General features: G+C 42.4%; 1 protein-coding gene across 2 annotated transcripts in view; it reads right to left on the reverse strand.

The window, feature by feature from the left end:
- Nucleotides 1-2,052: 2,052 nt before the first annotated feature.
- The window catches only part of stox2b (storkhead box 2b), a 41,409-nt gene continuing 23,167 nt past the window's right edge, over nucleotides 2,053-20,294 (reverse strand). Inside the window, exons 2-4 of one of the 2 annotated variants that reach the window (XM_012856943.3) lie at nucleotides 7,739-7,891; nucleotides 4,576-6,937; nucleotides 2,053-4,237 (exon numbers count right to left, since the gene is read on the reverse strand). In XM_012856943.3, the coding sequence (XP_012712397.1) occupies nucleotides 4,033-4,237; nucleotides 4,576-6,937; nucleotides 7,739-7,891 (2,720 nt within the window). In that variant the 3' untranslated portion in view covers nucleotides 2,053-4,032. The remainder of the gene's footprint in view (nucleotides 4,238-4,575; nucleotides 6,938-7,738; nucleotides 7,892-20,294) is intronic. The other variant, XM_021313208.2, reaches the window with a different exon arrangement.

The raw sequence follows: 20,294 nt of genomic DNA on the forward strand, positions 1-20,294 counted from the left end.
GCAGGACTTTTTTCCACTCTGGAGTTCCTCCTGGTGAGAGGTGCCGAGCAGGAGTGGGCAAACTTGTTGCCCCTCATCTCAGTGCCTGTAAGTTGGGGTTTACCCTGGTGAACGAAAGGGTGGCCTCCCTCCACATACGTGTGGGGGGAAGGGTTCTGACTGTTGTTTGTGCTAATGTGCTAAACAGCAGTTCAGATTATCCACCATTTTTGGAGTCCTTGGAGGGGTTACTGGAGAGTGCCCCTCCTGGGGATTCCCTTGTTCTGCTGGGGGACTTCAATTCTTATGTGGGCAATGACAGTGAGACCTGGAGGGTCATGGTTGAGAGGAACAGCCCACCTGATCTGAACTCGAGTGGTGTTCTGTTGTTGGATTTCTGTGCTCGTCATGGATTGCCCATAACGAACACCATGTTCAAGCATAAGGGTGTCCATATGTGCTCTTGGCACCAGGACACCCTAAACCGTACTTCAACGATCGACTTTGTTGTTGTGTCATTTGACTTCACTGGTAAGGTCTATTGCGGGGTTCTGGAAAGGAGGGTCCATCAGATAGTTGAATCTCAGATTCAGGAAGAGCAGTGTGGTTTTTGTCCTGGCTGTGGAACACTGTATCAGCTCTATACCCTCAGCAGGATCCTGGAGGGTGTGTGGGAGTATGCCCAATCAATCTACATGTGCTTTGTGGTTTTGGAGAAGGTATTTGACTGTGCCCCTCGGGGGGTACTCCAGGAGTATGGCGTACCGGGCCCTCTGATAAGAGCTGTTAGGTCTCTGTATGACCGGTGTCAGAGCTTGGTCCGCAGTGCCTCCAAATCAGAGAACATGGTCTTGAGCCGGAAAAGGGTAGAGTGCCTTCTCCAGGTTGGGGGGATGCACTGCCCCTAGTGAAGGAGTTTAAGTATCTTGGGGTCTTGTTCATGAATGAGGGGAAGATGGAATGGGAGATTGACAGGTGGATTGGTGCTGCCTCTGCTGTGAAGCAGGCGCAATACCGGTCCGTTGTGGTGAAGAGAAAGTTGAGCCAAAAGTCATAGCTCTGGATTTAATGGTCGATCTATGTTTCTACCCTCATCTATGGTCATGAGTTTTGGGTCATGACTGAAACAACAAAATCCCGGATACAAGCGGCTGAAATGAGTTTTCTCCATAGTGTCTGCGCTCTCCCTTAGAGATAAAAAATGGATGGATAGATATGTTTTAAAGATTTCCTTCAGCAATATTACCAAAATCAGCAATACCCGGTCCCAGAGTGATTCAGAAAAAAGTCCACCCTTTTGTTATGTCAAGACTGGGCTGTTGTAAATCTTTACTACAGGAAGTGCAAACGTTAAGTTATAGGCCTTCACCTTATCCAACATTTTTCAGCAAGAGCTCTGATTAAAATTAAAACCAGAGATCATATTTTTGCCATTTTAATTTCTCTTCATTGGCTTCATGTTAAATCAAGAATAGAATTGAAAAATCTCCTTCTCACATGTAAACCCCTTAAAACCAAGCTCCATCATACATCACAAATGTGGTTCCAAACAGTGCACTTTGCTCTCAGACTGCAGGTCTAGTGGTTGTTCCTAGAGTCCTTAAAAGTAGAATGGGAGGCAGATCTTTTAGTTATTAGGCTTCTCTCCTGGGGAACCAACTCTCAGTTTTGGTCTGAGGCAGAGACCCTATCTACTTTTAAGACTAGGCCTAACACATTCTATTTTTTGATTAAGCTTATAGTCAGACAAGCTTAGGTTATCCTGAGCTATCTCTGCAGTTATACTGCTACAGGCTTAGGCTGCTGGAGGACTTAATGACTTCTCAGCTACTTTCCTCTACAATGTTAAATTTAGCATTATCTGCTGTTATTTCTACTATTAACGTCTTATTTCAGTTTTTTATTCCCTTCATAGAACCTAGATGAAGCCATTACGGCAGCTACTGCCATTAATTTTCCTTTCTTACATAGAAAGTGCTCCTAGATCAGTCCGTCTGTGTTTTTATATGTACGCTCTGTCTTCTTAAACACCTAGTCAGTCATGGCAGATGACTGCTCACACAATGAAACAGGTCTTGCTGAAATTTTTATTCTGTTGAAAGAGTTCTCCTCTCCACTGTTATTTTAAGTACACTCAGTATGGAGGATTGCTGCTAAGTTATGACTCAATGCAATCGACTTTCCACTGTGATCACCAATATACCAATTTGTACTGGTACTTTTTTTTTTTTTTTACCAATTTGAATAATAAACTGAATTTGATGTATTGTTTAGTAGATAAAGTAGATTTGTATGTATATTTCAGTATACAAAATGGATGTTTGTTTTTACTTGAATCAGCACTATATAAATAAACTGAAGTTAATTGAAAGTGAATTGAATATTGGGAAAATGTTATTAATATTTGTCAACTAGGTTGGTCTATTTATCATTACAACAAGCCCTAAGGTAAAACTTTGTGTCATGGGATTATTTTGATAACCATAATTGAATGTTTAACTATATTTAACATTATAGAACTACTTACAGCACACAAGATCCAGTATTGCTTGTAGCAGCAAAACAGGATGAACACACCATGCAGGCAGTCATCACTGTACCTTAAATCCTCTAGTATCTGTCTTAATTATGAGCAGCATTAAAATAGAAAGAAAACATTAGTTTGATTTTAATCATCCGGCTCCATCACTTTTCTAAACATTTTAGAGCTGTTATGAACGTTGTACAACTCTTAAATACATAGGAAAATGCTGACAAAAAATACATGTCCTTTACTGATTACTGATCATTTGTGTATGATAATGATGCACCTATTCTACACATTTTCTAGCACATTGGATTCAAGCATCAAATTTAAAGGCGCAATAAGCAAAATTTCACTACCAGATGGGCTACTGAGCACCATCTGTAGACCAAAACAATGTGTGTGACAAGCCATTTGGACAGAAATGGGCGGGATCCAGTATGTGATTAGGCAGTGTTTGTTTCCTAGGCTCATCTGTATTACCTTTTGACAAATACAAATGGACCCCCTTTGACCCGTCGCCTCATATGCGCATATTTGCAAAGGATAAATAAACAGTTTTTCACATCATATTTTTTGTAAAAATTTAATTATTGCTCATTGCTCCTTTAAAATTTTGTTTTTGTTTAAGACACATCAAATTGGACGTTGTAAACAATGTCTCTTTATCCAAACATTCTCTGACCAAAAAGTTAAGACTTTTGAAAGCAAAATCATCACAAATATGTCATGCAATGGATAGATGTATACATTATGTCCCATTACTTTTTAAACTTAAATTTGTGACCAGACCACATTAAAAATCATTGGTTATTTTGTTTGGAGACCTTGTCACAACATTTATCTGAAGCAAAGTGTAAGATAAATCCCAGCTGTTAGTTGAATACAAAATGTTGAAATAAGACTTGTGCATGTTAACAAAATACCACAAAATATACCAATTTGTGAAAAATCTTTTTTTCCTGCTTTGTCTTGCCTTAAAGGGTGTCTGCAAGTGGCAACTGTGACACCACAGTGGAAAAGCAAACTAATGAGTAGGGTGCATCAGTAACAGTAGTGAGTAGAACTGCAGTTGTCGTTTGTGTAGCACCATTACAAAGAGATACACTGATCTGGCGAAACAAGAATGAAACTGGAAATAACAAAACCTGAGATTACAGATAATATTCATACTATTCACACAGGCACACTTCAACCAATATATATATATATATATATATATATATATATATATATATATATATATATATATATATATATATATATGATTAAAAAAATGCTAGAGCAGTAGTTTGTTAAATACAAGCAAGAGGCCGGATCTAACAATTGAGTTAGGGTTAATGTGTGCATGGTGATGCCTGCATGTTTTTATATTGGTAAGAAAGAGAGAGGACTATTCTAAATTCTTTTTCCATGGGTGACCAATAACAGCTACACTAATTCAGTCTGTTGGTGCAACAGTCCTGTGCAGTGGGACTTAGCTTTTTTGTCCCTTTGAATGACTTTGTGCTCAGCCCTTAGTTCTGTTCCTAGACACTGGTGATTGAAGCAAGGCAGGTAGTAGCCTTCTGTAGTTTCTCCTGTTGATTAGTGGCAGATTCTGAAATAGCACGAAAGGAAAAAGAAGGACCACTGCCAGGTATAGTGCTGAGGTGTCCGGGACTCAGGGCAAAATTTTGACGTCGGTTATTTTCCACTATTGAAGAGGTGTTTGATGCTAAGCTCTCCCTTGTCCTGAAAAGACAGATACAAAACATGAGATTGTAGCGACTACTTGTACCTACGTTGAAGATTTGCACTTATACCAAATGTTCAAATACCATGTTTCAGGGAATAACAAATGGACAAAGCAAAAGAGGTAGATATTTTCTTTAAATAAAAAAGCAGGTTTATATACATAGCGTGAATAAATTGGGTAGGAAAGTAGTCTACATTAAACTGTTCAATAAATTGACAGCGATATTAAAACCATAAGGAATTGGGTTGATTTCAAGATTATTTGAACACCTGCAGATATAAATACAAGTTGTACAAAAAACCCTGCAATAAAGTATTAATACCAATGCCCTCACCGTGGTGAATTGAATCCACTGTCAACTGTGATGGAACTAGAGTCCATACTGTCAAGTCTAGCAGAGTGGACTGAATGCTGGCTCTGACGGGGTTCTGAATGGTTTTCCGGAGCACCAGCGAAAGTAAGAGTTCTTTCAAACCTCATTTGTAAATTCCTTGCCTTTTCTCTCTCCAACAGCCACTCCATGGTCCCTATTCCACACCCTTCTATCTCAGAAGCACTTCCTTTAGTTTTTTTCCCTCCTTTATGATCTTTAGTCCCTCCATCTTCAAGTTCATCATCATCTGAGACATTGTAGTAGTCAAAAGAGCTCTCTGCAGCACTAGATATGGGCTCCATCTCCTGTGTGGGAACAGACAATGTTGCTACAAGTGGTTTTGGAGGATCATATCCTTTGTGGGAATCAAGAGCATCACAGGATGAAGACAGAGTAATTGAGGCAAGAACTGCTGATTTTCTCAAAGAGTTATAGCCAGGCAATGAGAGGCTGGGAGGAGGTTTGAAGAGTGTATCTTTACTAAAAATGTCCTTGTGTTTCTCCTGCCCAGTGGAGTCAATGTGGGGAGGTTGCCCATTTGAAATTGCAGAGTCAGGGACAGATGGAGGTAGGCTTCCACCTTTGGATCCAACTTTTGACAAGTCCTCATTTGAGGGGCTGGACATCTGTCTCTCTGTTTGTCTGTCAGCCATACTTGCTTTTAATCCACAGTGGCTGTTTTTACCTTGACTTCTCAGTAAGATTGTTGTTGTAAGAGCAACTTCAGAGTTACCAGTACACTGGAAATAATCATCCGGGGGGTTGGAGGCAGGTAGAGGTTTGGGTGAGACTGCTGACAATTTGTCTCTGCTCTTACTCTTCTCAAAGTTTCTGACATCATCCAAGCCAAATGAATGTGCTGCAACATTAGACGAAGGTGGTGTGGCACGAGTGTAGTGACATGAGTTCTGATTAGCTCGTAAAGTGCCATCATCAGTAAAATAACGACTGCGGTCATCGTAATAATCAGGTGATGGTCCAATCAATCCAGCATCAACTGGTCCTTTAGAACTATCCATAGATCTAGAACGTTCCTTAACCTTACAACTGCGTTCATTCCTTGACTTCCTCTCCTGGGTGTGGGAGTGTGAGCGGGGAACTTTGGGATGATGAGCTGATGGACCATGGCTTGGCTCAGGGAAGGGCATTTCCATGCGGCGCTTGGCAAGCTCCCCAGATACATCCCACTCTGGTGTGACAGGTAGATGAGGTGAGTCAAGAATGTTTGGAATGCTATATGCAAGGTGATGTCGAGCTCTTTGACGCTCTATGGCCAGAGCTTGTTCTCTCGGTGACCGAGCCAGTGAGGAAGAGTAACCTCTATAATCTTTGTCAGATAAATCTAAATGGGAACCATCAGTCACTTCAAAGCGGAAAGTCCTAGTTTTACTGTTTGAGCGACTAAGTTTGGATTGAGATTGCTTTCTGTGCCTACTACCACTTCTTCTACTTTTAGAGCTCTGATTAGCAGATGATGCTTTGCTCCTCTGTGTGCGTTCTTCTTCTAGTCTTTTCATGACCGCTGTATGTCGGGCCAGATTTTCAACAGTAAGGTCGGGGTTGATTCTACGTATAATCTCCATTTCTACATGACGGGGCAAATGGTTGGGCTCCTCTTCATCACGAAGTGGCCACTCCTCAGGGGGAAACTGTGCGGAGAACGTAGTCAAATGTTTGGCTTTATCCTTTTTAAAACTCAGACGGAACAACTTCAAACCAAACTTTCTCCCGCCTGTACTGCCTGCCGTTTGTTTGTCTAGGTCCCCTGTTCCTCCACCTCCAACCAGCCCTCCTCGGTGCTTAATGAGGGTGTCTGTCTTGAACGGGAATCCCAGAGAGCTACGGTTTTTTTCTGAGTTGCTGACTGGTTGTTGAGAAGGTGTTTGTGGGGAGTGTTGTGACGAGTATGTTTCTCTGTGTTCTTTTGGAGACTGACTCTGCAGAGTAGTGTGGTGGCTGGGTTGATCATCTGCACGATAACTACTGTTGTAAAAAAAATCATCACCCACTGCACAGTGGTTTTGGCTGGACTTTGTGAGTGTGCAATCTAGAAACCCCCCCGAATTGGATGGTGTTAGAGTGCCAGAAAGAGGAGAGATGCATTGAGTTTGCTGATGTGGCTGTTGTTTCTTATGCTGGTATCGATCGGACGATCGCTCATCTAAATGGTACCACTTTGAGCTAGTTCGGATAAGACTTGGAGTGATGAAGTAGGTTTGAGGAGTTACAATGAAATATCCATCAGGTGTTGGGTAGATTTTACGCTCCCGGACCAGTAAGCTAAGTGTGTGGTGTAGCACTTCCTCTGTTGGTGTAGGAACTCCTAAGAAAACAAAAATCAGAAAAAAGAAGCAAAACCAGAAGTGATAAATATATTTCGAAATCATTAAAACTCTTAATGCATTTATATATCTGTTGAGCTAGATGAGCACCTATTTTTAGTCTTGCCCAATATATACAAGAGAATGCTGCCCCCTGCATGCTCAGGATGGGGAATTAAATTACATGAAAATCTTATGGAATTATGTATGTAATGAATCTATTTATGAATGGAATTACAATACATTTTTAAGTATTTTAGTAAGTTAAACAGCTTAGCTTAGCCAGGAATGTTTTTCAGCGAAAGAGCTGGCGGCGGAGTGGTTGCGTGAGCGCACGCGTTTGTGTGCCGGGAGGCTGGTGTGCACACTGGTGTGTTTTTTCGTTACTTCTTTAGATGAATTCCCACAGCGGAGCATTGTGTAGTGCAGCTCAAAGGGGCTGTTCGTCAAGCTAATAACAGTTGTCGTTTGCTCATGTGGTTTGGGAGGTTTATAGCTGTGCTGATGCACGTTAAAGATATTTGCTGACTATGTTGCTCTCAACCATCTGTGTCGTACTTTTACGTGTCGTACTGACCGTTCAGCATAACTTTGACAACTTTTAGTGTAACGGTTCATTTTGCTGAAATGCACTGGCGAGAACCCTGGCTGTCAGTTAGCTGTTTCTATCCATGGTGTTCTTTCCTTTTCTTTTACTACAAACTAAACTGACTAAACATCCTAGAAGACTTGGTCCCATATTTATTTACTTTTCATCCTTCAAGCCTTAAGCAAGGTTATATTGAACAATTTACTCGTGTTACCTGGAAAACATGTCTGCAGGTGTTCTGTTAGAGCCTCACGAGTGACAGGCTTGTGAACAGAGTTCATAGCAGAGACAGCCAACAGTAGTACTTCTCCAAGTGGGATGAATTGTGACTGGCTGATAGGGGACATACTGATGGGAGAGACATCACCTGGAAAGAGAACCACATCTTTAATTTTGAGTGACTGAAATGAAGATCCACTGTACAAAAAAAAAAAAAAAAAAAAATCTAGTAAATACTTTTAACATGTCAATATTTAAGCCATGCTTTACACCAACCTTAATATCCCCGTAATTTCAAAGCAGCTATAAAATTAAAAATTGTAACCACATTTTAATGATGTGAAGACCAAAGATTTCTGTTGCTATCTTTACTCCCTGTGAAGCTGTGTCATACTAAAAATTAATTTTGTTAAAAAAGATCAATTGGAAATATTGTGATTATGATACTTAGAATAAATCCACATTTCTATCCCTCTTGTCTTTCTCATCTATCTTTATGAAGCTTCTAATACTCTGTGACCTTGAGCATGGGCACTAGGTTATCTGTGTAATATGTGAAGGGACATCTAGTTAGACTCCAATCAAAAGATAAAATATAATACTGTTATGCAAAGCAGGAATTCATATGACTTGGAATATATGACCAGCCACCCAGCCAGCAAAGCGCTGTGCAAATGCACTGAATCCTGCGGCAAGCTCAGCACAAACACCATCCCGTCTGAAAGGCCCATAAGATTGTGGGAATTTTACAGATGGATTATTTACCAGCCGAAAAAGAAAGCAGCACATGGGACTCATCGGATATGGGGTGAGTTTGAGAAATTTGAAAATATATATATTCTGATGCATCATGCTGAAATTAAAGCTGTCTCATTCAACCTTCCATTTTTAATATCCAAACATGATTTAAGTGGCAAATTATTTTGTTATATTTTTAACACATAACAAAACACAAGAAATAAAAATGTATTTTTTTCAACCGTTAGAAACTAATAATCTCTTCTTTTCTATGACTGATTGCTGCTACAACTGGAAGATTGCACCATTGTAATTATTTATATTGTAATGGCAATAAGAAATGTTATCCTAAGAAGTGCCCATAAAACTATTTTTCAAAATTTCCTTTAAAAAACAGAACAAGCAATTAAAAAGCAACAATACCATTGTGCATGATGCAAACTTGCAGACACAAAAACATGCAAAGATAAAAAATAACTTGACATATACCACCTATGAAAATAACGTAAAACTTTAAAAATAAAGTGTTTTCAGTTTTTTTTCTTAGGTTTTTTTTCTTAGGTATGTGTGTGTTTGTGTTTGATTTTACGTGAATTGGTACCCAGTAGTACCGACGGGATTCGGTCGGTGCATATAAAAGTACTAAATTCGGTACCCATCCCTAGCTAAGGTGCAACTAAGATGCAACTCTGCAAAGCTGGTGTTTCAGAGCTAAGTAAAGTTTCTAACATATTGTAGGGCTGACTATGTAATATAATGTATCGATAAAGTAGCTAGTCCGCAGGGGCCCACAATTTCCGCAAGAGTGAAAACACAGAAAGAATTGCACAACTTACCATAAACAGTAAGCACAACGAGGTGCGGTGGATTATAAGGTGCACCATAAATCTTTGAGAAAATGTAAAGATTTTAAGTGTGCCTTATAGTCCAAAATCTAAAAAAAAAAAAATGTGTTACTAGTAGGGCTTCTTTTGTACACGCTTGGGCTGGAAAAAATAACTTTGGGCATGTTGTAACAATGTGGGCTGATTTTTCACAACATTTGGTGAGTTTTTATAAACAATCATAGAAAAAAATTATATCAAAATAGTTGTGTGGCAGAAAAGTAAAAACTTCTACATTTAAATAAAATCATGTCTTCTTGCACTTTTTTATTAGTTAATTTATACTGAAATGTGTGGAATCTGTTGAACCTGATATACAGAAAGAATAACCATCTCTGGTTAATGAAGTGTCACTATGAAGTGGTATTGATCAAAGTAAATGCCCCAAATTGGTTGAGATCTACTGATCAACTTTAAAACTTCATGGAGAGAGAAATGTAACTTTCAAACTCATGTTGGGAGGCATCTTGCAGTTTCTACGACAACGTGATTGGGAGACTGCTCGTGTGTATAGGTTTTCTGGTTGCTTGATTGCATATTTAGTGGGGAGCCTGTATGTGTGATGTTTTCTCTCTACTTCAGTGTAGTTTTGTGATAATGGAGTGTTCTTTATTATGTGTACTAATACTTTGATGCTCTTAACTTCAGTTCAAACAAGGTTGAGATTTGGGCTGGATCTTGTATGTATGGGAAACACTGGTTTGGGTTGGAAACAATCAGATCTGGCAACAAAGTGTAGAGCTGTTTCTATTCAATTAACTCAAAAATCAAGCATAAACAGATGCTCTGATTAACATCAGTACTGATTTCAGGCTAAACATATACTGAAGTTAACATTCATACTAGGAGAGGTAACGACAGCAGCTAAGGAGCACAAGCTTTCCATGTTGGTTTCATTGGTTAAATTGTATAATTAACAAATCAAGATAGTAATAACAAAATGTTGGGCACTCTGAAGTAAAAAAGATACAAACATTCTCTATTGTCACTGCGTGTTACCATGGTGAAATTTCTTTTTGGAGAGTACACATAGTAAAGACAACTACATAAACAAGCAATGAACAAGGGTTACAGTGATTTTTTTGTTGTTGTTTGTTTTGTTTTTCATTATAGTGTTCAGAAGCTTAAAAAAGTATTTTAAGTGCATTTAAAAGTTTGTATGAACTAGTTGTCCTTCATGAGTCACAGATAACAAATGATGATATAGTAAGGTGCTTTTGTGCAATGATAATGTGTAGCTTCATTTACAGAAATATGTATTTAGATATTCTGAGATAATAGTGAGCAGGTAGGCAAAAACATTAAAGTGATTGTAGTGTATGATGGGCTAGTAGCAGTGGGGTGATTTTAAAGTTGGACTGCAGTCTCTCATCAGGGTTTTTTGCTCTCACAGCTGTTGGGAAGAAGCTGTTTCTAAGTTTATTTATTTTGGATTTGAGACTTCTGAAGCATTTACCTAATGGGAGAGGGGCAAACCTGGGTGGGTGGGATGAGTGGAGATGAGTCTAGCCCTTCTTTGGACTTGTTCTGCATAAATTTAATCTAGATCCTGCAGACGGCATCCCACAATCCCCTGCGCTGTTCTCACCATCCGTGCTATGTCCTTCTCCTGAACTGTGTAGCTCCCATACCCTACAGTTATGCTGATACATAAACCATTGTCTATGGTAGCTCTATAGAAGTTCTTTAGCAGCTTAGTGGAATGAACAGTCCTTTTCAGTATCTTGAGGAAGAAGAGCCGTTTGGGCCTTCTTCATCAGGTGGCAGGTGTTCACAGTACAGGAAAGGTGGGAGGAGATGTGAATACCCAGGAACCTAATGCTGTCCACACACTTCACCACCTCTCCTTGTACGTAGAGAGGAGCATGTTCAGTCCTCCTGGACCTCCTGGAATCTTTTATTACGTCCTTGGTCTTACTGGTGTTCAGGATTAGGTTGTTCTTGGAGCACCACTGTGTGAGATTGCTGACCTCAACCCTGTGGTGGGACTCATCATTATTGGAGATGAGACCCACTACATTGGTGTTCAAACTTCACCCTTGTGTTTGTGGGTAAATAGCAGAACAGTCCTGGGTGAAAAGGGTGAAGAGAGCAGGGCTGAGGACACAACCCTGCGGCGTTCCTGTGTTGAGGATCAGTGGAGCGATGTGCGTTTCCCTATCCTCACCACCTGTGGCCTGTTGGCAAGGAAGTCACTGATCCAGGACCAGAGAGGTGTGGATAATCCCATGTTGTGGAGCTTTAGAGCAAACATCTGGGAGCACGGTGTTGAATACTGAGGTGAAGTCCATGAAGAGCATCCTAACATAGGTGTTGGGATGCTGCAGATGAGTCAGAGCTGAGTGAAGTGCTAATGAGACAGCATCCTCCGTGGAGCAATTCTCCCTGTAGGCAAACAGCAGGCTGTCCTGGCCGGCAGGGATGGCGTCAATGATGTACTTTAGGAGGATCCTCTCGAAGCACTTCATGATGATGGGCGTCAGTATGATAGAATGATAATCATTGAGGCAGGTGATAATTGGTTTCTTAAAAGACAGGCACAATAATGGATGATTTCAGACAGGCAGGAACCGTGGAGAGCTGCAGGGAGAAGTTGAAGATGTCCAGAAAGATCCCTGCTAGCTTGTCAGCACGTGATTTAAGCGTCCGGGCTGACACCATGTCTGGACATGCGGCCTTGTTAGTGGCCTTACTTAGTGGAGCTGTAGGACGAGAGACTGATTGTGCTCCTCTGGCTGGGGAAGATGTTTAGGCTCCCTGCTGCTCTCCACGTCGCATGGATTGTTGCTGCTGAAGTGGTTCTCGATGCGCTACATGAATCTTTGCTTTGCCTTCTGGATTACTTTTTTAAGTTCACTTCTAGCCCTGCTGTAAGCTGGTCTGTCTCCAGATCTGAACGCTGCATCCCGGACCTTTAGCAGGGACCGCACCGAGCTGTCCACCCATGGTTCCTGGTTAGGAAACACTCTGATTGTCTTTGTGAATAGGAAAGCATCAGTGCAGAAGTGAATATAGGAAAGCATAAATGATGTGTAGTTTTCTAAGTCAGCGGCCTCTTTAAATACATCCCAGTCGGCATTTCCAAAACAGTCCCGTAGAGCTGAGCCGGCCTCTTCTGTTCAAACCTGGACAGCTTTTATCACCGGTCTGGATCTGCAGATCAGTGGCTTGTAGGTAGGAATCAGCTATATAGAGATGTGATCTGATGAACCGAAGTGAGGAGCTGCAGCAGCTTTGTATGCTCCTGGGATGTTACAGTAAACTTGATCTAATGTATTAGTGTCTCTGGTCGGGAACTTAATGAATTTATAAAATTTGGGGAAACCAGCCTTTAAAATAACATGGTGAAAGTCCCCAGCAACGATCACAGCGGCATCTGGGTTACTGCTGCCATCTAGCCATGATTCTGTGAAAATGGTTACAGAGCTGTCCAGCCTACTTGCAGCGATTCTTAACTGGATCTCGTCAAGATTGTTGGCGAGGTATCTTACATTGGCCAGAATAAGGCTCGGAAGTGTTGGTCTGTATGGGTTAGCTTTTAGCCGAGTCAGCAGCCCTGCCCATCTACCTCACTGTCTCCTTCTTCCCTTACCCCTATCCCTGGGCCTCCGGAGCGTTGTCCATTCCAGGTCGGGATGAATAAAGTGCGGTTTTGACGGTTGGTATGATCTGTACACTGCGGTCGGATCGCAGTTCCAACAGCTCATCTCTCCTGTATTGTATTAGAGCTTGGAGTGGCGATAACACGAATAAGAACACTGAAAACGACTTTGGTTAGCAACGAAGCTGCTCCGCTCAAAGGATATTCCGAGCATTACGGTACACTGTGTCACTACCTGATTTTAGACATTTCAATTTTAGACTAAAATAGAAGTGCATGTAAGGCAGCCCATGCCCGGAGTGCGCACTAGCAACAATAAACCAAGTAAGTTGATTTAACATAAAGGTTACGTTTATTTTGGCCTTTTGTTAAAAACAGGGCAGTGTAGTCCAACTATTCTGTCCCTTCGACAGAGATGGATAGGTCTCCTTCTCAGGAGAGCGCCGTGTATGGGGGAGGGGTGCTGTGATATTACACACATGGGAAGAATATTTAATGTGCCTTATAATCTGGTGCACCTTATGTGTGGACATAGACACACGTAGACATGTTAATTCACAGTGCACCCTTTCATACTGTGTGCCTTGTGGTCTGAAAAAAATAAATAAATAAAAGGCCAGGACAGGATGCAGAGGCATCCAACTGCTAACAGGGGGCAGTAGCTTTTACACAGTTTAGACCTGGTAGAGCTTTTTGAGTTATCTAAAATTTTTGCTTCATCTAGACCCTCAACATGTATGTTAGACCCAATCCCCATAGACAGACCTCTCAACTTTTATCAAAAGTTAAGAGTGAGATTTTGCTAATTTGGGGGCGGGGCTTGTTTGGGGGCAGGGCTAACCAGACCCTGGAAGAGCCGGCGGAGTCAACTCTATCTAATTTTTATCCCACCAGACAATGAAGTAGACATGTATTACTTTTGTTTAAAAGAGAAAGAGACGTATTAATACCTTATTGTTCAGTTAATGGATTAAGACATAAAAAAATACACAATTGTTCAAATAATACTGAATAAAATTAAGTAGTTTTAAGTTATTGACTGAATTATTAAACTGTTACACATTCATCTATGGGTTGTTTATCATTGTAAATCTATAACCTGATTGGTGAATCAGGCTGAGTTTCATCAAGCCTCTATGGTCAACATTTTCCCCTCAGCAGCAACACTGAAGCACACAGAGGTTCCCGCTGCGTCTTTACGCACGATCCAGCTGCTGACGTCTCCCTCTTTTCAGCTCAATGCACTTCTAGACTGTTACAGTTTATAACATTCTCATCACCTTTCCCAGGACAGGTTTCTCAGTCAGTCGCCGCGCTGATCAGACAAATCTCTATTGCTCTCGTCAGTGTGCTCTGGGCGGTGAGTTGGGCGGATTTACCCCCGTGCGCTGCATGCGACGGATACACAGTGGGGAAAATGCATAAATAAATACTGTAACGGCTCCTATAAAGGGAACAGGGGTACTGACAGATCTGAGATGAAGCCCCTGATCTTACAAGTTCTTTAAAATGACCCTTAAAAGTGCGCACCTGAATTAAAGCGCAAGGCAGCACGCCCACCAAAGCGCCACTGAATCTATGTTGTTAAAAAAAACAGCATGAAATACAGCTACTAACTCTCCTATTGACTTTAACTGGCACACGTTGCTACCGATGTGAGAACATTAAACGTAGTGATTCACGTTTTGAATGGTGAATGGTGATAAAAGCACCTGGTCCGAGGGAAAGGAGGGGGAGAGGAGCAAGCGCAGAGGCACAGAAATACGGTGCATGTAGTTAAAAAATGCATAATTAATAAAAAAGAAACTTATAAACAGACCAAGTGGCTTTTTAAACTGCATCTGGTTAGCAGAACTGTTTTATGATCCAGCGTGCAGCCATGACTGGTTCTGAATGAACCGGTCATCTGGCAGCAGTTCTCCCCCCGCCCCCTCCCCACCTGTGTACGCGGTACAGGACCTTACCGGCTTACTTTCACCACTGTTAAGACTAAAATTATTCATAACTCTGATCACTCATCCTGCTGCTCTGTTAAAAAGAACTGCAGCAGGAATTACTGATGGCCACAAGCTGTGAAAGAAGCCGAAACAGCTCAGCAGAAGGCGGAGTTTTGTCGTCCGCAGCCCAGACGGGCTTTGTGATTTTTATGCGTGAGAAATTCCATGTTTGCGTGTGAAATGTCATGTGTTGCGTGTGAAGCGTGTGAAGTCAGTGAAATACGTGTGTCACACAGTCAATGCGTGAGAGTAGAGAGCCCTGCCCATAGATATTATATACGTAGAGGCCCCATCGTCGAGTGAGAGGCGTGCCGACAGAGCGGCCATCTTGGGTCAGACCCAGCCTGATAAAAGGGATTGCAATGAATAGTCTATGAAAATAAATATTCATCAAATATATATATATATATATATATATATATATATATATATATATATATATATATATATATATATATATATATATATATATATAATACAATACAAATACAAATTTACATGTAAGACTTACAGAAGACGTTAGCACAATTCACACAAGAATCATGGGTTACAGTAACAAGGTATATAAAAATATTTCACAGCTTCCAAGCACCTCAGCAAGCAGCTCACCCACGTGTAACTGTCTCAGAGTCAAGCCGAAAAATAAATCTCATCCGTTGGATCTGACTAGACGTCTAACCGGACGGACCCCTCACCTAGATGATACAGCGTGGCCAGCACTGAGCCGAGACATCCCCTCGTCAGTACCAGCATCAAAGAAAAAACAACAAGCAGCTGGAGCCGACGTGGTTCCACCTTCTTTAACTTCGGTACCAAGGACTAAACAGCCAGCTTGAGCCATAACACATCTTGTCATGTCTTCAACTGGAAACCCACTAAACTTTGCTGGAATTCCACTGAAAAACAGGTTTGCTGCTCTTCAGCAGGAGCCTACGATGGACATCTCTCCTCCAAAACATCAATAACAGGCACAAAACAAGATCAAAACAACAACCTCCTAAAGTGACCCAGAAACCAAAATTTCTGCCAAAAGTTCTTATTGTTGGGGATGAAGCAGTTAACGGAAATGATCGCCTTTGCAGAAGAGAACAAAGGTAATCTGTTTTTAGTGAGTTTTTAGTGTCTGAAAAAAAACAGAGAAAATACCCTCATTAACTACTGATCAGCCAAACATTGATAATCTAATCATACACATCGGAGCTAATGAACTGGCCAAGCAAAAATCAGAAAAAAACTAATTACTTATCTTCTAACCGCAGTCGGAAGTCGTAAAATTAAGGTTTTTCAGCGGACCTGTCACAATCTAAAGGCTCGAAAAGACACTGAAAAAGAAACTGAGCAGTGGCACGATTAGATGGTGTTTTATTAACAAATCTTGGTCAGGCAGGCAAGGGTCAGGTCCATGGTGTCAATCCGGGTTCGGGGCTTTCCTTAAGTCAGAGGTCAGGCAGGCAAGAGGTCGTCACCGGGGGATCCAAGTCAGCAGGCGAAGGTTCGGGTAATCAAACGAGACTAAACAAGGGAGAGAAACAGGCAGGTAAGGAGAGGGGACAAACTTGGCTTAGTCGAAGCGTGAACAGACAGATGGCCTGAGAGTGTTTACCACTAAGGGTTAGACAACAATCTGACGCTGAGCAGGTGGAGACGCCATCCTTATATGGGGGCCGTTGCTGATTGGGAAACGACCCGCAGGTGTGAGGGTCACAGCAGCTGATGTGACAGGTTCCCCCCTCAAGGGCACCCGGCGGTGACTTGTCCGCTTGTGGAAGTCCTGGATGAGCTGAGGGTCAAGGATGGCTGAACAGGGTTCCCAGCTGCGTTCCTCTGGACCGTATCCCTCCCAGTCAACCAAGTACTGGAAACCACGTCCACGGCGGCACACATCTAAAAGCCGTTGCACAGTGTAGGCCGGGTCGTCGTCTACAATCCTGGGGGTGGTGGTCGCTTGACAGGAGGAGACAAGGGACTAGACATTACAGGCTTTATTTGGGAAACGATGGGTGGATCCTCATTGTTTTGGGGAGGTTCAGACGAACTGTTACGGGGTTAATAATCCGGTCAATAGTGAATAGCAAGCTTCTTGGAAGTGAATCTCAAAGGCAAATTCCTGGTGGACAACCAGACCTCCTGACCAGGTTGGTAATCGGGAGCGGGGTGTCGTGGCGATTGGCGAGGTGACGGTTTCTTTCCGCAGTCCTGGAGAGAGCTGCTCGTGTCTTTCGCCAGATCCTGTGACATCTCCTAAGGTGGTGCTGAACTGAAGGAACAGCAAGTTCCCGCTCCTGAGAGGGAAATATAGGAGGTTGATAGCCCAGAGAAACTTTGAACGGGGACATACCTGTAGCGGAGCTGGTGAGTGAGTTGTGGGCATATTCTACCCATGGTCAGTATTGGCACCAAGAAGATGTGTCGTCCAGGATAATGCAACGGAGGGCAGCCTCTAGGTCTTGATTCACCCTCTCCGTTTTTAGAGCCTGGTCTGAAGGTAAGAATGAAGTTAAAGCGGGAGAAAAATAAGGACCAACCGGCATGACGGGGTGTTAATCTTTTAGCGGACTGTATTTAAGACAGATTGTTGTGGTCAGTCCAGACTAAAAAAGGTTGTATGGAACCTTCCAGCCAATGGCGCTATTCCTCCAGGGCTAGTTTGACAGCTAACAGCTCGCGGTCCCCCACACTATAATTTTGTTGGGCTTCTGTTAACTGTTTAGAAAAGAAGGCACAGGGCAACAACTGTTGTGCCGGATTGTCAAACTGGGACAGAACTGCTCCTACCCCGGTCTCTGAGGCATCCACCTCAACCATGAATTGCTTATAAGGATCTGGCTGGATCAGGACTGGTGGGGAGGTGAAAAGCAGTTTTAGTGCCTTGAATGCTGCAGCTGCCTACGATGACCACACAAAAGGTTGTTTGATGGAAGTGAGTCTGGTTAGAGGTTGGACCACGAGACTGTAGTCCTTAATAAATTTTCTATAGAAATTGGCAAAACGCTGAAGGTGCTTGCGGGATCTGGGTTCTGGCCACTCCACCACCGCTCTGGTTTTGGCAGGATCGGATCTAATTTGTCCCTCCCCAATAACAAAACCTAGGAAATGCACAGAAGGGCAATGAAAGTTGCATTTCTCAGCCTTGACATATAGTTTATTCTCCAGCAGGCGTTGGAGGACTTGCCTAACGTGACCGACATGCTCCTCCACAGTCTTGGAGAAAATTAATATGTCGTCGTGGCAGACGAACATGAAATGGTTCAGGAAGTCTCTTAGCACGTCATTCACTAGCACCTGAAAGACAGCTGGGGCATTAGTTAGGCCAAATGGCATTACTAAATACTCAAAATGACCAACCGGAGTCTTAAAAGCCGTCTTCCATTCATCCCCCTCAAGGATGCGAACCAAATTATATGCATTACGCAAGTCTAGTTTAGAAAAAACAGTTGCTCCATGAAGTAGTTCAAAGGCAGAGGACATGAGGGACAACGGATATTTGTTCTTGACAGTGATGTCATTTAGGCCCCTATAATCGATACAGGGACGTATCGGGTTCCGTCCTTTTTGAAAACAAAGAAAAAACCTGCCCCCAAAGGGGAAGACGAGCGGTGAATGAGACCGGCTGCCAAGGACTCATTTATGTACTTCTCCATAGCCCCGAGTTCCAGTTTAGAAAGATGGTAGAGGCGACTGGAGGGAAGTGGGGCATTTGGAAGAAGGTCAATGGCGCAGTCATATGGTCTATGTGGGGGCAATGACCGGGCTTGAGTCTGACTTAAAAACATCCGCAAGGTTGTGATACTCAGAGGGAACCCGTGACAAATCCGGGGGTTCATCTACCTTGTTTCTGGTATCCAACTTGGGCTGAGCAGAGCGAAGACAATTACTCAAACAAAATAAACTCCAACTAATTATCCTCCCTGTGGACCAATCAATATGAGGATTATGGAGCCCCAGCCAGGGGTGCCCCAGCACAACACTAAAATTGGAGTTGGGAATAATCATAAACTGGATAAACTCCCTATGGTTACCCGAAGTGACTATCATAACCGGAACCATCCGGTGGGTCACCCAAAACAAAAGTTTGCCATTTAAGCCGTTAGCAACCAATGGGGAACTGAGGGGTTCAAAAGGGATATGCAGCTGTTCAACCAAATCAGCATCATTAAAACTGTCTTCTGCCCCAGAGTCTATTAAGGCTGCTAGGGAATGGGAAGTGGAATCAAGGCATATTTTAATTTCTACCTGAAGGCGACTAGAAGATTGGGGAAACTCATCTTTGCCCATTAGACTCCCCACTTCTAACGAGCTCTGTCTTTTGGCCGTAGGGGACAGTAGACTACTCTGTGGCCTGGCTAGCCACAATAAAGACAGTCACCAGCTTGGAGCCGCCTCAATCTTTTGGCAGCTGATAGGCGTGTACTTCCAATCTGCATCGGTTCTCCACCAGGAGGTTCTGGGGTTCGGGAGTCAAGGGAGAGAGGGCGCTGTGGGCCCCAATGACCGGTTGGACTGATCGAGAAACAGGGAGTCGCCCGCTCCGCTCCTGGCATCACTAACGTTGCCTGTTGTCAAGGCGGATGGACAAAGTTATTAAAGATTTTAGATCCGCAGCCTCCTCTTTGAGGGAGAGTTAATCTTTTAAGGCTTCATTTAAGGCATCATAATATACTCCTCTGAGAGACTTGTCGTTTCATCCAGATTCGGTGGCCACGGTACGGAACTCCACAGAAAATTCCACAGCACTTCGGAGCTTTGACAGACACTTTGATGCATCTCCCGCATGATCTGGATGGAAAAACACCCGGCTTATTTCGGAGGAGAACTGTGCAAAGGTGAGGGTGGTCAGAGGGTTAGCAGACGTGAATGCAAGCGCCCATGCTAGAGCCTGGTCCCGCAGCAAGCCCATGACATAATAGATTCTCGAAACATCAGATGCAAAAGCCGAGGGTTGTTGACAGAAGACCATTTGGCATTGTAGCAGGAAGCCTCAATGACATCACTGTCCCAGCAAAGATTGTAGAAAGACAAGCACAAAGCCAGCAGACGCACACAGTTCCAAAACAAACCGATAAACGGTCGTCTCCCAGAACTCCGGCTGGAAATGGAGGGAGAAAACAGAACAATTAAATGCAATCGCCTACATATATTAATCTTATATTAATCTAGGGCTGCAACTAAAGATTATTTAATAATCGAATAACCGGTCGATTAATCAATGAAAAAGTTTTATTTGAACTTTTTTCCAAAATTGAACATTTAGAATGAAAGAGCTAATAAGTGCACAAAACACAAGTTGCTACTTAGGTGTTCTGTTACAATAATGTTAGAAAATAAATAATT

The sequence above is a fragment of the Fundulus heteroclitus genome, unplaced genomic scaffold (genome assembly GCF_011125445.2).
Source record: "Fundulus heteroclitus isolate FHET01 unplaced genomic scaffold, MU-UCD_Fhet_4.1 scaffold_28, whole genome shotgun sequence".
Classification (NCBI taxonomy): domain Eukaryota; kingdom Metazoa; phylum Chordata; class Actinopteri; order Cyprinodontiformes; family Fundulidae; genus Fundulus; species Fundulus heteroclitus.